The 17,291-nt window shown below is 32.0% G+C and overlaps 1 protein-coding gene across 1 annotated transcript; it reads left to right on the top strand.

Moving 5' to 3' along the window:
* Positions 1-2,332: 2,332 nt before the first annotated feature.
* Positions 2,333-6,241, top strand: LOC132171150 (serine/threonine/tyrosine-protein kinase HT1). The gene is made up of 4 exons (XM_059582391.1): positions 2,333-2,460; positions 2,735-3,898; positions 4,119-4,574; positions 5,698-6,241. Exons 2-4 carry the CDS (start codon positions 3,170-3,172, stop codon positions 5,968-5,970), a joined length of 1,458 nt encoding a protein of 485 aa, XP_059438374.1. The 5' UTR covers positions 2,333-2,460; positions 2,735-3,169; the 3' UTR covers positions 5,971-6,241.
* Positions 6,242-17,291: the final 11,050 nt, after the last annotated feature.

The raw sequence follows: 17,291 nt of genomic DNA, 5'->3' as shown, positions 1-17,291 counted from the left end.
AAATTAGACAAATAATACTAATCAAGGAGTAGGTCGGTGGGCGCTTTTTGTGTTTGAGAACGGCGATTTGCTCTCCCCTTTTAGGGTGCGTTTGAAATTGTGATTTCGCAAGAATAATTTATGTTTTTAAAAGATATCGCAAAAGTAAGGCGTTTGACATTGTGATTTAAAAAACAATTAATTTAAAATAGGAAAAAAATCTGTGATTTCAATTTAAACCAAAATCATGAATTCGTATAACAAATATTTAATAAAAAAGTAATTTTTGACATGTGTTTACCAAATGTCTTTTCAATTTTAAAAAACAACAATTTTAAAATCGCACTTATTGAAACCGCACTTTCAAACGGACCTTTAACTTATTAAGGGGTTGAAATTGAGAAGGATCTAGGGCTCTGTTTGTTTTAATGTAAATGTTTTTTTAAAAATGTTTTTTTTTTTTTTTGGGTGTTTGATATAAGCGGTCAAATTTAAAATATTTTGGATGGGTAAGAAAACTTTATTTAATTTTTGTATGATGATTTTTCTTTTAAAAAAAATGTAAACTATTTTTAAGTTTGAGTTTTTCTTTCTCAAATTACTAGAGTTTGTTGGACCACTGCCAGACTTTTTGATGCAACGTAGGATTGTAGCGAACAAGAAAATGAGCAAGTAGAAGGGATAAATATTTCCAAGATTGTGAGACTATCACAAAAATCTAAAAAACCTTCTTAAAAACTATAGATTCTATCTATAGTTTAAGGAAAAAATAGTCTTGGGATATATTTATAGCCCAAGACTCTAGCTCTAAAATAACAATGAAATAAAGTTGGTTTAGAAGTCTATGAAAGAAGACTAAACCAAATAGAAGAGTAACAGAGAACTTTATTCAAAATAAAAGATTGAAAGATAAGATAGAATAACAAACTAACAAAGAAATCTAGTTTAAACAAAAGACTGAAATATAAAATAGGATAAGATAAGATAAGCCGTTCTAAATTATATCTGCATCACTTTTGTCTAGGGTTGCTGAAAGTCGCACAGCCATGCTCATTTTCTATACAAGCTAAATGCCAAAAAATATATATATATTTTCTGAAAATATTATTAGACCGCTTCAGATGGATATAATTTTTATTTAAACTGAGTTGAAAAAATGTCCCCTAATTTAGCTTATAAACCCTTAAACATGTAAAAAAATATGTTTTTTAAATAAAAAGAAGTCTCCCAATCCAATTAGAAATAAAATTGTCTGCTTCAATCAGTCACTCTTTAGCAAAAGTGGGGGAATGGGTTGGGTTTAAGAATATTGTGAGCCATTTGAAATTATAAAATATAATAAAAAATAAAAAAATCTGTTTATGCTTATCTTTGGCAAACGTGGAGATCCTTTCACTGGCTTTTATTTATTAATACTCACTCCGTTTGGTAAATTTCTTTCTCTCCCTTCAATACTATTTATTTCATTTTTTTTTTTTAAATCAATGTCAAAATATTTTATTTTTATTTTTTATATTACATTATATATTTTATATATCACATCATTTACTATTTAAATAAAAAAATTACTATAAAATAAAATTTTTTTTAACTTTTTTATATTTTTTTTTATTTTTTTTATACAAAACATTCTCATTTTTTTCTATATCAATCCACTCAACTACGGTATATAAAAGGATAAAGAGTTTACCAAACAAAGCCTTAGGACGTAAGGATGAGACCCGCACTCCCAATGGTCCCAGATTGGTAAACACCCACCACAAATTACTTCAAATTCTTTTCGCCAGAACCAAACTTCACGTGGTGCCAATTACTCCACTTCCAATTAAAATAAAAAATAAAAAATCTTACTGAAAGATGAAAATACAAGAATATAATGAAGATGAAAATATTATATTTTTAATTCAAATTAATCTCATAAACTTTTCTATTAGTTGTAGCTCGACACTTCCGCTCATCGCCCACCACCGAACTCTTTAACCACGTTCAAACACTCACTAACAAAGTTTTCAAAACTAACAAAGGCGGTGACTTTGGTGTTTTATCGATCGTATAAATTATAGACAAACACAGAAGTGAAAGAGAGGAGTAGTATAACACACCGTATCTTTGCGGAAACCGTAGATTGGCTGGGTCTTTTGCGAAACTCCCTCCGTACCTCATTCTCTCCGATAGCGACACTTGGATTCTCTCAGACGTTATTAATTTAATCAAACAATTCTCTGTCTCCGTTTTTTCTGACTTTTTCTTTGCGGTCCCCATCACTGGACCCCACCTCACCTTCGTAGACCTCAACATAAATATCGGGTCCATGGAATCTACGGCCCCCGTTTACATTCGTATACTATACGTGTATAACAGCTGAGAAAGAGAGAGCGTAATCTACCTACCTTTCTATCTATTTCTTCTTCCTACACGTTTTCTATGGGGTGATGAGAAAATGGTCCAAATACGCCTCTTCAAAGTCATGATGATTTTGAGGTGAGCCTGTTTTTTTTTCTCAGACCTTCTTGTTGAGTATAATGGGTTGTTTATGCATCTGGGTCTTCCGTATTTTGTGAATAATTTAATGGGTTTATGATTGTTTTGACGCAATTATTGGGTTTCTTCTGTAACTAGTGGGGTTTACAATCATGGGTGTTTCTTTGTTTTCAATATAAATGAGTTTACTTTTGTGGCTTGTGGGCTTTTATTATGTTTGTTTCTAGAGTTTTTTATTGATTTGTTTATTGAGTATCTGTGTGGGATTTTCCAGGCTTTCACGGAAGGTGGTATTTGACTTTGAAGCCAAAAGAACGGTTTGTTGCGTTTGGTTGTGATCAGTAAATTTTGATGTCTGGGAGGCCTGTTTGTGGATGGGATATGATGGGCTTCGACGGATTTTCGTTCTGATGGATGTGAATTTGGGGTATGGAGCGATCTCATTCATGATCGGACTTCAAGGATTTCAATGGTTCTTTGATTTTCATGAGGGAAAAATTTGATTTTTGGTAGTCAACTTGTCAATGGTAGTTGATGGGTTTTAGGAAATTTGGTTTCTGGAGCTTTGAAATTCATATACGATTGTTTGAGGTACTCCCTCTTGATTCTAACCCTTCTTTTCAGCTAGAGGAGAAGAAGAAGACTAAAGGAGGCTTGTGGGTCTAACGTCTTTTAGGATTTCTAGGAATTACTGTGACAGAAAAAAAAAATGGCAGAAGATGCTAATTCTTGGATTAGGAGAACAAAGTTTTCTCATACAGTTTGTCATCGGTTGGACTCTTCAATACTGGTCCCTATTCAATTTACATTTGAGCCTGAACGAAATTCGGGTTTGAAATCAAGGCCAGCAGCTACTGTGAAATCGGTTCCAAATAATTCGAAGATTCAGCGGAATCCTATTATAAACAAGCAGAGATCTTTGTCCCCTTTACCTGAAACTTCGCTCTCTGACGCGTTTAAGGAAGCAAGGTCAGAGCGGAAGAGATCCATGACTCCCCTTCCCCGGAGAAGGGAACCGGAAAAGGGAATCAGGGGAAAGTTCGTGAACAAGGATTCCCATGCAGCATCCAATTCGAGGTTTCCGTCGAATTCTAGCCCGCTGATGCACTTGGCTTCGCTGAAAGTCAATGAAAAATCGAAGACCCGAAAGGAGTTATCATGGGCCAAGTATTTTGATCATGGTGGAGGAAGGGTTAATGCTGTGGAGACAGTTGATGAATGGTGTGTTGATCTGTCTAAGCTGTTTCTTGGGCTGAGATTTGCCCACGGGGCGCATAGTCGGCTTTACCATGGTATATACAACGATGAACCTGTTGCTGTCAAGATTATTCGGGTGCCTGATGATGACGAATTTGGAACGTTGGCTGCTCGTCTAGAGAAACAATTCGTTAGAGAAGTCACCCTTCTATCTCGTCTCCACTATCAAAATGTCATAAAGGTGATCAAACTTTTCCTTTATGATCGAAATTGTTCATTGACTTATTTATTTTTGTAATATGTTGTTCACCTATTCATATAGCTTTAAGTTTTTATTTCATTGGGATTGATTCTCGAATCTTGGCTAATATTGTCATTATTTGTAATCCGTTAACACAGTTGGAGAAATACAATTGATTCTCGAATCTTCCTGCTGATATTATTTTGATCTTTTTACACAGTTCGTAGCAGCATGCAGAAAGCCACCAGTTTATTGTGTCATCACAGAGTATCTGTCAGAGGGTTCATTGAGGGCGTATTTGCATAAGCTCGAGCGTAAATCACTTCCTTTAGAGAAACTAATTGCAATTGCACTCGATATTGCTCGTGGGATGGAATACATTCATTCTCAAGGTGTGATTCATCGAGATCTTAAACCCGAAAATGTCCTTATCGACCAGGACTTCCACATGAAGATTGCTGATTTTGGTATAGCTTGTGAGGAGGCATACTGTGATTCTTTAGCTGACGACCCCGGGACTTATCGATGGATGGCACCTGAGATGATCAAACATAAATCTTATGGGCGAAGAGTTGATGTGTACAGTTTTGGACTCATCTTATGGGAAATGGTGGCTGGAACAATCCCATATGAGGATATGAATCCCATACAGGCTGCTTTTGCAGTAGTGAATAAGGTTTGTCCCCGAATTTCACGTTTTTTCTTGATAGCACATATGAAGCTTAATTCATCTTCATGGCTTCATTCTTCATCTCCTCTATTGTTGTTGTTGTTATTATTTGTACTTCTATTATTATGTCTATTACTCCATTATTGTTTTCTTATTTATGCTGGCATTCTCTTGGTTTTCTGAATTTTTTAGCTGTGCTAGATGTTCTTTATGTAAGAGAATTCCTTTCAAATTGTTGTAAAAGGACTTGTCCTGCTTTCTCTTTTGTTTCATTTTTTTTTTCTTCTTCTTCTTCCTTCCATTTTTCTGCCTTCCTATTAGATTTCAGTCTTCAGTAGTTGGAAGTTATTTTACTAAAACAAACCACAAACCATGTCCAATCACTGTTTCATTCATGCTGCAGCCAGACAATCCTCAAGCATACTCCTTAGAATAATGTTGTGTAACCTCATGGTCTTGTACTCTTTAAAAGCCATGCTTTTCTCATTTTAAATATGATATGAGTTGATTTATATTTAAAGTGGAGATGCCCGTCTCATCATCAGTGAGAATGCGGTGAAAATTTATCTGGTTTGTAAAGTAGTGGATGATTGTGACATAGAGACATGACAGTTAACTTTTAATGTGAACTTAAAATGAGAATTGAAATTGAAAACTCTGCCTTACGTAAAGTTGTTGGAGTACGCTTAACCTCCGGATTTTTTGAAATCACTGCTTACATAATTTACAAGAACATTTTGTAGTCTTAGGTGTTGTTTGTTAAACAACATCACATTCCCCCACATTATTCATCTCATTTTTCAAAAAAATCAACATTAAAACATTCTCACTTTTTATATCACATCATTTATCTTTTATATCACATAATTCACTTTTTACTACTATTTAAATAAAAAAATCACTACAAAACAAAATTTTCTCACTTTTTTATATTAATTATTACACTCATTTTTGTCCTCACCAAATCATGAACTGCATTGTAAAGCCCTTGTTGTTTACCAAACAAGGCCTTACATATTTGTGTTCCTTTGGGTACTTTAGCTTTCTTCCCATGTTGTCTCTCTCTCTTGTCAAACACAATTAGACTTGTTTTTATGGATGAATTCTAACACCAACTTTCCCATTTCAGAATTTGAGACCTGCTATCCCAGGGGACTGTCCGCCTGCCATGCGAGCTTTGATTGAGCACTGCTGGTCCTTGCATCCCGACAAAAGGCCCGAGTTTTGGCAAGTTGTGAAGGTATTAGAGCAATTCGAATCTTCACTTGCCCGTGATGGAACCCTGAATCTGGTACAAAATCCTACTTTCCTAGATCATAAGAAAGGGCTTCTTCATTGGATCCAAAAGCTTGGTCCCTTGCATCCTACCAGTTCATCAACGCCTAAACCTAAATTCACATGAATCTTTCATATGACCTGGCTTTTGTAGCTCACCAGGTCCATTGTAATTAAAAAAGGTTTGTTTTCTGAGCCTCGTTTATTGTATTATTCTACATTCATGTGAGAGTGAATGAATAGATTGGTAGGCATGCATTGAGGTGAAAATCTCTTTTATCCATTATAAATACAAACAGATGACAATTAGTGTACCTGGCCTTCTCTATATTGGCTGAAAAGAGTATGTATGTTTTGGAAGGCTATAGAATCCCAGGTTCACCTGGCTGTATGCTCAATAGTTGTGTGTTTGCCCCTCTTCCCCCTCTCCCCACACTTGAGAGTTCATGACTGCTCATCTTACAATTTTGCTTTCATACCACTTTGTTTTAGAACTAGTGTTGATGTTCTTATCAATTATGAGAAGAATAACTACTTACAAAAAATAAATAAATAAAATGAAAAGATGCAGAATTGCCTGTACACTTTCAGAAATAGTTATCTGAGTTAGCAGTGGTATGGAGGGTCAATTTAAACATACTATCAATAATATATGTTAAATATACATAGTGCATTTAAGTTTTATACCCAAAGAAAACTAGATAAGACAACTATCACTACAAATAAATAAAAATGTAGCAACTACTAGAAAAGAGGAACAAAGTAAAACACCCAACAGAACCATTTGTGCCCTAAATATATACCAATACAAAACAGAAAAATACCAATAAAGAAAAAGTAGAGATATAAGAATCGAGAATTCCAAGAAATTTTTTCAACGCAATCTATTAAACTAGTATTTGTTCTTAAAGCACACTTAGATTTCATTTCAACTTATTTTCTTGTGTGTATTTGTTTGTATTTGCTCCATAGCCCCAATGTCCTTCTGCCTTGCCATATATGCAGAGACACGTGAGATTAGAGTAAAATACCTGTAATGTTTAGATGCATAGACAAACAGATATGGTCATGGACGTGCATGTTTTCATGTCTTTTTTTCTTGGATGTTGGGTGGTATGGAATTATGGGTACAAGTATCTCTAAGATGAGAAAAAGGAAAAGGAGAGGAGCAGGAGTGAGGACAAGACTGACAGTCTCACGTTCTCTCCATGTCTCTTCCATGATCTTTCATTATTGAGATCCCGTGTCGCTTCATTCTGAATAGGAAAAAGGAAACGAGATGTGACACAAGTCTTCCCTCAAATAGTTGCACAAAGTTTTCTTGTAAACAGGGGTGATGAAAATTTTCCTATACATCTGTCTTTACGCTTTGTATATTCTTTTAAAATTATTATTTAACTAAAATATTATAGTGATTTATCATAAATCTCATAATAATTTTCAATGTCATGTTATTTTTTGGGAGACACGAGAAAGACATGAGTGTGACATGCAGCATTATTCTTTAAAATACACGAAAATCAATTGCTATAGGTCAATTTAATATATTGAAAGCAATGAAAGGGATGATTTTTTTTTATTATTATTTTTTTTCAAATTTCAGTTTGGAGAAAACTTTGTTTTAAAAAGTTTAGAGCTTGTTTGTAATTGCGTTAAGGATGTTAAAAAATGCTTTTAGTACATGAAAAATTGTACCAAACAAAAATTAGTTTATTTAATAAAAAACTTTTGAAAGCACTTGTGCGACCTTTTTGCTCTAAAAAATCCAAAATCTCCAATTAGGTAGAAGCTTAAAAATGACGGCTTTTTTTAAAAATAAATAAATAAATAACTTTTTTAGACTTTTTAAAAATAATAATAATAAAGAAAAGTTTTATTTTTCAACGCAATGTCAAACGAGGATAATGAGATATCGAATGGATGGTTTTGACAATAATGAAAATCCTCTGTTACTAGCCTTCAATTTTTTATTATTATTTTTTTTTCTACAACTTTTTTACTCTATCACTAATTGCAAGAGAATTATGATGAATTATCTCAAAATGGTCCAAATAAAAATTTGATTGTGAAATATGGTCCTTGTCCCGAAAGGAAACTAGAATCCTCTCCGGTTGAAAAAAAAAAAAAGGAACCTGTTAGTTATAACATGAGGGTAAAATGGTCCAAATAAAAAGTGAAATTATCATTTTATCATAACTAAAGAAAATGATTGGTGTTAATATTTTACCTATATTTTTTTCGGGAAATACTATGTGTTCTTCTAGTGTTCTCCTGGTGTTCTTCCAACTATGATGTGACTTTTAAAATTATTGTTGAATTTGAAATTATTATTACTGACTTTTAATCAATTGGTAATTTTAAAAGCTACATCACAGTTAGGAAAACACCAGGAGAACATTAGAAGAACACCTAGCATTTTTCATTTTTTTCATATCATCTTACAAATCAACCATTAAATTTGTAGACTTATGTGAACCACACATAAGTCAATGGTGAATCACACAAATCTAATAGTTGATCTATTAAATTTGTAAAAAAATATTAAAAAAAAAAAAAAAAAAAGATAAATTATTCACATCAATCATTTATTTTTAAGTAACGTTCCTCTCCAGTTGATTCTGGTCCCCAAAAGGTAGACATGGAAACATTAATTATAACTTTGAGTTGGGTGAGAAATGAGAATGCATTTATCGATGGGATTTATGGCACTCACCTATCATGCACGAAGATTAATTTGTTCAAGATATTCCCGTTTCTGATATTTTTGTTTTCAAATTCTCTTCTCATCGCCATCCAAGTTCACGGTTTTCTTTCTTTTATTATTATTATTATTATTATTATTATTTAAAAAATAAATAAATAAATTGTACAGATACAATGTAACTTCAAGCCCCAACCAGAAAATCACGGTAAAATCATTGCAAGTGTTGTAATTTGATTTGTCAAATTTGACTTTTTATTATGATGATTATTATTATTGTTAACCGCATGCCACGTAAAGTGCAGAACTTGTGCAGATACAATGAAGCTGCCACCCACACCAACCGTGAACATTCATAGAAAATTTTTAGTGGAAAATTTACAATTTGATTGTTAGTTTATGGTCAATATATAATGTGGTCAAATTTTGAACCAACCGTGAGAAATTATGGTAAATTTTTAGTTGAAGTTTTTTTTTTATTTAAAATTTGATTGGTAGTTTATGGTCAAAACGTTGATTTGTTTTGTCGAGTAATGCTACAAGTCTCTTTTGTGTCTATCTTGAGTTGTTCTAAGATGTAAGAAAATCCTATTAGATATGGTCTTTATGCCACATTTATTTATGATTACATTTAATATAATTTCGGTTACAATTATACTTATTATAATTGTTTCAGTTACAATATCAATGAATTATTCTAGCAAAAGATGTTATGGAATTCAAAAAGATGTTATGAAATTTATTTCATTGAGTGATTTTGCTCATTGATGGGAGGAACAAAATCAATAACAATTAAGAACAAAGGTCTCTGACCTACCTATAAAAGGCTATGTGTATTCTATCATTTTACACGATATTATACTGGTAAGCATAGGTCATAATAACCTTTCTCTAAATCTTGTTTTTTAGTTTTCTGGATTATCTGTTGCTGAGCAGTCTTCTTCACTTCGCTTGAGCAAATAATGGCTGGAAGTATTTATATAATTAATTATTCTGCTGCTAATTTTATTGTCAATTAGCATTTAATTATATATAAAATTCTTACACAAAAATGATGTGGCTATTAAAATTACTATTGAACTTGTAATTAATCATTATTAAATTTTGATCAAATAATAATTTTAATAGCCACATCATTCTTAAAGGAACTCAAAACTTCTAAAATTACTCTGTTTCGATAGCTGCATTGCATGCCACGTGAAGGGGTTGCAAAACTCAACTTTGACAATTTTAAGGAGGAAGCCCACAAATTTGGACTAGGATGGGCTTGCTTTGAATGTTGGGTTTGTGCGGTCGTTGAAAATGCATATTAGGATTTTTCTACACTTGGAGATCTCTTTTCTTATCACTAGCCCTTTTTCTTATTTTTGCTTCCCCTTCTTTGAGTAGGGGTATGTGAAGGGGCTGAGGGGCTTTTTTGTCTGAGTAGGGAGCTTCGTCGGAACAGGAAGTTCACCCGCCCGTTTACCCGAGCAAGGAAGTTCCTCTCACAATCTTTTTGTTATTATTATTCCTAGCCCTTCTTCTTTGTACAAAAAATAACAATAAATCAAGATCCGTTATGGAGAGTTTCACCCCTATCAGAATGCTTAGAAAATATGTCATTCTTTGTATTTGGGTTTTCTATATGGATGTAATTTTAAGTAGACAAAGTGGAGGAATTTTTCATTCTTCAAACTCATTTTATTAAATTGACAGATGTCTTTAAAACACGTAATTCTCAGATGCATATTTTAAAATGCATGTAAGAATCATAAACTCTATTAATATTATGAAAAAAATACATATGATAATCACATGCTTAATGATATATGTCAATTTAATAGATTAGATTGAAAAAAAAAAAAAAATTCTTCCAACTCAATTTCTATGAAACTTTTGTTCATGTTGAGTTCTTTCAACCAAATCATAACCCGTTAATTTTGTATTATTAGATTCGTTGGACGACCTATTTCTCTCCACCATTCTCAGTGGTTTTTTTTTTTGGTTTAGGAGAAAAGAATAGGATGTGGGGAAGGTGTTGGGTAAAGTTGAAAAAGGAAATCCTCATCCAATGAAGTACAGAACTTTGGAAGGAAGGGTTGCCCCAAAAGTTGTGGAGCTAGAAACCCCATATCCATATGCCTACAAATATTTTTACTTTATATGAGACATTGAATTGCCAGAAGCCTCACCGAATGTGGAGAAGAGAAAAAAAGAATGATTAATTTCTTAATTAATTATATTACTTTGTTGCAGGACTTCGTGTATCATTCGTGGCCCTTAATTTGTTATGGACTTGAGACCATCGAATCAACTTTACTCGGAAAGATCAGGGTCCCACGATCGTGCATGTTGCTAACCAAGCTAAATTAGGATAGCTAAAAACAAAAACAAAAAACTAAATAAGGATAGAATAATGGAAAAAGGTTTTTTTTTGAAACGTACTATACTCATTCATTGATAAAAATCGTGAGCCTAAAGCTCTTACAAATAGAACAAAAAGCTTTGAAGTAAATCATAGCCGAAGCTAAAGATACAGTCATCAATAACAGACCAAATCAACCATAACACAGCATCTACTAACCTATGACTAATCATCAGGTTTAAAAATCAGATCTACATCAAACAGACATCATCTAATGCATAGGTAGCGCTTATTCCTCGGCCTTGAGAGCAAAACCCCCAAGCCGATACTTATTCCTCAGCCTTGAGAGCAAAACCCCAAGTCGATACTCATCCTCCTCAACCCGAAGGCCAGGGTAAAGTTCACATCCACAACCCAAGGGTTTGGACCAGTAATAAAGAAAAAAGTTCCCCAACATGTTATGACACAAATTTCCTCCAAAAATATCCTTTAACCCACATAAAATGAAAACATGATCCTCTCCAGTCCATTTTAAACTGAAAAATATTCAGTTCATGGTTATAATTTATTCTTAGAAATCCTAGAGCCACAAATGAAACACATGCTCACTAACAAAAAATACTAATAAAATATTATTTTCATATTAAAAAAAATATAAAATATAAAATAAGGGGTGGTTGGCCAGCCCATTTGGGGTGGCCGAAGCCACCCAGACAACCCCCAAGGCCAAATCTAAAAGAAAAAAAAAAAAAAAAAAAAAGTTTGCTTTTGGTGTGCATAAGGACCGAGGGCACCCACCACCCTGCATCCCTGTGAAGCCACCCCCCTAAGTTTGGGATGGTCAGACCACGCAGTAGTCAGCAAAAAAAAAATAGTTTGGCCCCAAAGGAAAACAAATTTTTTTTTTTTTTTAGATTTGACCCTTTAGGATAGTCATGGCCAGACCACCCCCAAGGGCCATGGAGTGGCCGAAGCCACCCCAACCCCCAATTGGGGTGCCAATTACCACCCCTTATTATTTTATTATTTTATTTTATATTTGTTTTTAAGATAAAATAATATTTTATTATTATTATTTGTTAATGAACATGTATTTTATTTGTGGCTCTAAGAAGATTACAAAGAAAAAATCCTAATCATAAACTGGATATTCTCTAATCCAAAATGAACTGGAGAAGATCCTATTCTTATAAAATGGTGCTAAGTGCCTAAGCATTTAATATGCACATTAAATATTAAAGGTCATTAATAGCAGTTTACTAACTAAGGTTAACCTTTTTTTTTTTTTTTTTTTTGGTTAAACATGAGACTAACATTTTGTTTTTCCACCAAGGTTAGAATTAACGTTAAAAGTTGAAGACCTAACGTTGTATATATATATATATATATATATATATATATATATATATATAAGTTGCATTTCTAAGGACTAAGTGGAATAATTTGAGTGGGCTGTAGGAAGTCAAAATCCATTAAAAATAAAAGTGATGGAAAAAAAAAAAAAAAAAAATCAAAGTGTAAAAAAAGAATACAACAACGTTAGATTAAAAGATAAGAAAAAACGAAGGGAAAAAAATAAAAAAATTCAAAATGTTAGATAACTCTATGTTAATGGGATAATTGAATAGAGATTAAAATTAATCAAAATATTATCCAAAACATGAAGATTCAATTATTAAAATATCAAGAAGAGTACCTTAATATGATATTAGTTTTTACGTATAAGCCAAAAAAATATCTTCTTCTCCTAAAGCAACAGTCTTTCAGCCACATATGCAGAGAACTTGAGAAACAGAGAATGGAGAAAAAATGTATGCTTATGATATGACTCATCAACTTCACATTGTTTAGGTTAACTAAAATTTTCTAACCTTGTTTAGATGTGATTTTTCTTCTTCTTCTTCTTCTAAGCCAACGCTAGCTCTTTATTTTATTTTTTGGTTTTTTATCTAATCTAACGTTAGGTCTTTCGTTTTTAACGTTAATTCTAACTTTGGTGAAAAAACAAAACTTTAGTCTTATGTTTAACCAAAAGAAAGAAAAAAAAAAAAAGGTTAACCTTAGTTAGTAAACTGCTATTAATAACCTTTAATATTTAATGTGTATATTAAATGCTTAGACATTTGGCACCATTTTATGTGGGTTGAAGAATATTTTCTCCAAACCAGTTTCGAGAAAATTTCAATCCTGACTGCAAATACAATGATGCATGATTCTGTTTTTAAATAAAGAACAACCTTCAACAGTATGTTGGAATATATTTTCTTAAATATTCTTCGAGGCTCTGAAACTCAAACAATTTTCAAAAATTTCCCAACACTCGATATCTCAGAAGCTTTAAAGGCACAATTATTATTGTGTTTTGCTTACATTTTTTTTTTTTTGAGGAAAACTTTATGTATATTATATTATGCACAAAAGCAACATTTTTTTTGTGCATTCTTTTAACAATTCAAGTATCCATTATCCAAATTAACGGACGGCCACGTGGTGTAATATAAACATGCCATATGTCCTAAAAATAAAAATAATTAATTTTTTTTTTAAAAAAAAAAACCTAAACCCTAAGACCGGCCACCCCTATGGCCGGAATGGGGTGGTCAAACCACCTTTAATGGCCTTGGGACTCTGTTTTGCAGCCTCCACTACGATGTTGATGATCCTCTGGAGACAATTAGTGTAACACCCAAAAAAATTTATTAGGATAACCAAGAATACTTTAGTATAAATATTGGGTTTAAGTTAGATCAAATATATTTATCTAATTAATGTTTTCAGTTGGGAATAAAAAAGCTACATTATAGTACAGTCCAAACTAGGTGCACTTTCATGAAGTTCTAGTAGACTTGTCAAAATAGATTTTTTGGAGTGTTAATAAAATATTAAAGAATTTTATATTCTTTAAGATTATCACACCTAGCATTGATGTGAACAAATGGAAAATTCACGTTGATTTATATATGTGAGGTATAGTCCAACTAGTGTTGTTTATTATAATAATAAAACAATGTTAAAAAAATCTGATGCGAACTTGGACTCCTATTTGAGTAATTTTAGATGACCTACTTGTATCTTAATAACAATGACGTGACTATTACCATTTGATCAAAATTTTATAATAATCAATCACAAGTTCAATAGTACTTTTAATAGCCATATTATTCTTAATAGAACACAAATATAACACAAATAAACCATATAGAATTACTCCTCCTAATTCAACTCTAGCTTCTATATTATTCTACGACAACTTCTATCTAATTAAATAAAATAACGATATTTTTAAAAAGCATTTTGTACTGGACTTTTATACCCCTTTCTTTCATAAAATACCTATTTTATTGCACTTCTAGAGTAAAGTGCAGTAAACGTACGCCTGCTTGTAGTGCACTGCAGCTCCTTCAAGTGCGTTCCAGAATTTGTTTAATGAGTAGAAAAATATATAGTCTTAAAGCTTTAGAGCTACTTTAAGCTCAGAAGGTAAGTTCAAAATTACTTACCTGCATTATTTTACAAAGCATGTTAAGTATATTTTGTTGAGCCCAAATATTTTAGTTACACGTAAGAATATATTTTGAAATGTTTTACATATGTGTTAAATAGAAATGTGTTTCCAAAATGAATGATTTATAAAAAGAAGTTGAGTTTTGGAAGGAAAACGAGATTTGCGAAAAGAATAATGATATGAAAAATATGATGTTATGTATATATGCATATGAATGCATGTAAAACGCAGCGGTTAGGTGGGGATTATTCGCCTGACACTCCAATGTTAGGAAGGGGGAAACAAAGTTGCCTAATAGCCTAGCGGTTGAGTGGGGTTAGACGCTCAACACCTCAAAGCTATGAGAGGGATAAATTATTAGCAACCTTGCGGTTAAGTAGGATAACACTTAACAAATTCCAGGGGATAAGTGGGAGTATAAATTCACTATGTATGTTATGAAATGTTATGTTATGATATGATATGTTATGCAAAGCTACGTACTTAAATTATGATGATTTTTAAATGATGTTTTACTCATTATGTTATGAACTGTTTTACTGCTTTATATTATGAAATGTGAGGTTAATTATGTAGTATGAAAATGCAAGAAAATATTATTATGATTTATTACTATGTATCAAATTATCTATCATCTGGTTTATCATTTAGCCATACGTTTATTAAAAGTCATTTATAAAAACTCTGCATACATGGTTGTTTAGTAAACACTGGTGATAAGATTGATTTTTAAATAAAGATTGGGTCACATTATAAATGGTCAGTTTGCTTGAACTTTCTGAGTTGTAGACTCACACTTCTACCTGTAAAATTATAATGATTCTACAGATGTCACTACAAAGACTATCGTTGATGATATGTAGGCCTGATTAGACTCTTATCTTGGAGGCTTGAGGGAGGCTTTTACTTTTGAAGAGCTATAAGTTAGTATGGTTAGTTTAGTTGTATTTATGACGTTGGTGACTCATTGTATTGGGGATAAAGTTGTGATGTCATAATGATGTATAATAGAAGCTCTGGTATGTATTTATTAACGAGTGTTGATTATAAAAAGGAAAGAAAAATATATTACTGATTTTCTGCTATGTTATATAGTAAGAAAAAAATAGTAGTGTCACGTGAGAATTTAGATAATTTCACTTACGGCTTGCCTGGTAAAGTTGGGTCGCTATAGTTAGGCAATATTTGCGATACGATTTGAAATCTAGGTGGGAAAAAAAAAAAAGAATAAGTGAAAATCTAAGTACTAAAAAAGTTATTAATCATATATTCTAAATAGAAGAGTATTTGAGTGGGCCACTTATAATTTAATATCCCTAACACCTTTTATTTTTTTTATTTTTTTATCTAAATTATATCCCAACACCTTGTTTCTAAATGTCTTTATTAGTTTGCACTTTGTTGCACTACTCAAATAGTACTTTGGGCGATCTACAAATTATTATAATTTATGATTTAAAAACAAAAACCCCATTTTGAAAGCCAATTCGGGCATATTATCTTATAAATGGGTAAGGTATTATGGTGGACTTGATATTTGTAAATTTTTTGTTGGGTTATGCTCGATTATTGCTTTAGTATTTTGATCAGGCTAGGCAAACTTAATTAGGTGACACAGATCAATGATTTTGCAACGTACTTGATTGTACTTAAACATTGTTCATGCTATATTGGGTAAATAATTTAGGGATTCATCCTATATTTAGAATTTGTGAAAATAAAACTTTTTTTTTTAATTAACTGTAATATATATATACTTAGATGATGATCATGACCAGACAGACTGTTCTGGAAGAGCTAGGGTCCCCAGTTGGTGGGTGTCAGCATCATCGTGACCTTAAAGTTGCATCAATTATCTTCCTCCATTAATATTGCTTTGGAAAGTCTAAACGTTGAAAAAGAAATTGTAAGGTCTTTGTCTAGCCAACACAATTTCCTTATGTTTGCTTTTTGTCAAGCTATCATCACTCCGATCACATTGGTTAAGACTGAATCATTTATGGTCTACCATTGGTTTTGGATCGAATATCTTATACTTTGTTCGGATAGAGATTTTCTACTGTAAAACTGTTCAAATCGTTTGTAATTTGGTAGTAAATGTGACGAAGTTTCTATGGAGCCCACATGTTCGTATAGATTTTAAGTAGCCTTCTCACCTATTATAGTAGGTAGGGTGCCCCAAATGATTAATTTCTCTCATATTCTTTATTTGAATCGTTGAATATCTAGTTAATTTGTGCTTGATTGTGTTCGGTTTGGCCCTTCAAAGCTCTAGTAAAAAAAATCCAATACCCAATAAAGTAGCTACAATATTAGAGCTTTTTTTTTATTATTATTATTCAATATTAGAGCTTGTTTGATATTGAATATCTAGTTAATTTGTTCTCGATTGTGTTTGGTTTGGCCCTTCAAAGCTCTAATAAAAAAAATCCAATACCCAATAAAGTAGCTACAATATTAGAGCTTTATTTATTTATTTATTTATTCAATATTAGAGCTTGTTTGATATTGCATTAAGAAGCTTATAAAGTTGTGCTAAATAAAAATTGGTCCGTTTCGGTAAAAACACAATTTTTTTTTTTTCCTAATAGACAAAAACTTTATTCTTAACACAATCTTAAACAAGCTTTTATTCAATATTTAGAACAACCTAAAAAAAATTATAGTTTAGCCCTCGAATTCTCGAAAAAATCCTCAACATTTACGAGATCAAAATCCTTATAATTGGAAATTTCTATTGTTATTATTATTAGTATTATTATTTCTAGCTAATTATTAGTCACAGTACTTGGGGATGGAGCCCTTTTGCTCGGACAAAGATTCCTTTCACAACTGTACAATAATTTTTTCTATGATCCTATCTATCTAATTATTTAGTCAAAAGAATTACAAGGA

This window comes from Corylus avellana, chromosome ca2, assembly GCF_901000735.1.
Source record: "Corylus avellana chromosome ca2, CavTom2PMs-1.0".
Lineage (NCBI taxonomy): Eukaryota > Viridiplantae > Streptophyta > Magnoliopsida > Fagales > Betulaceae > Corylus > Corylus avellana.
This window is presented reverse-complemented; position numbering and strand designations above follow the sequence as displayed.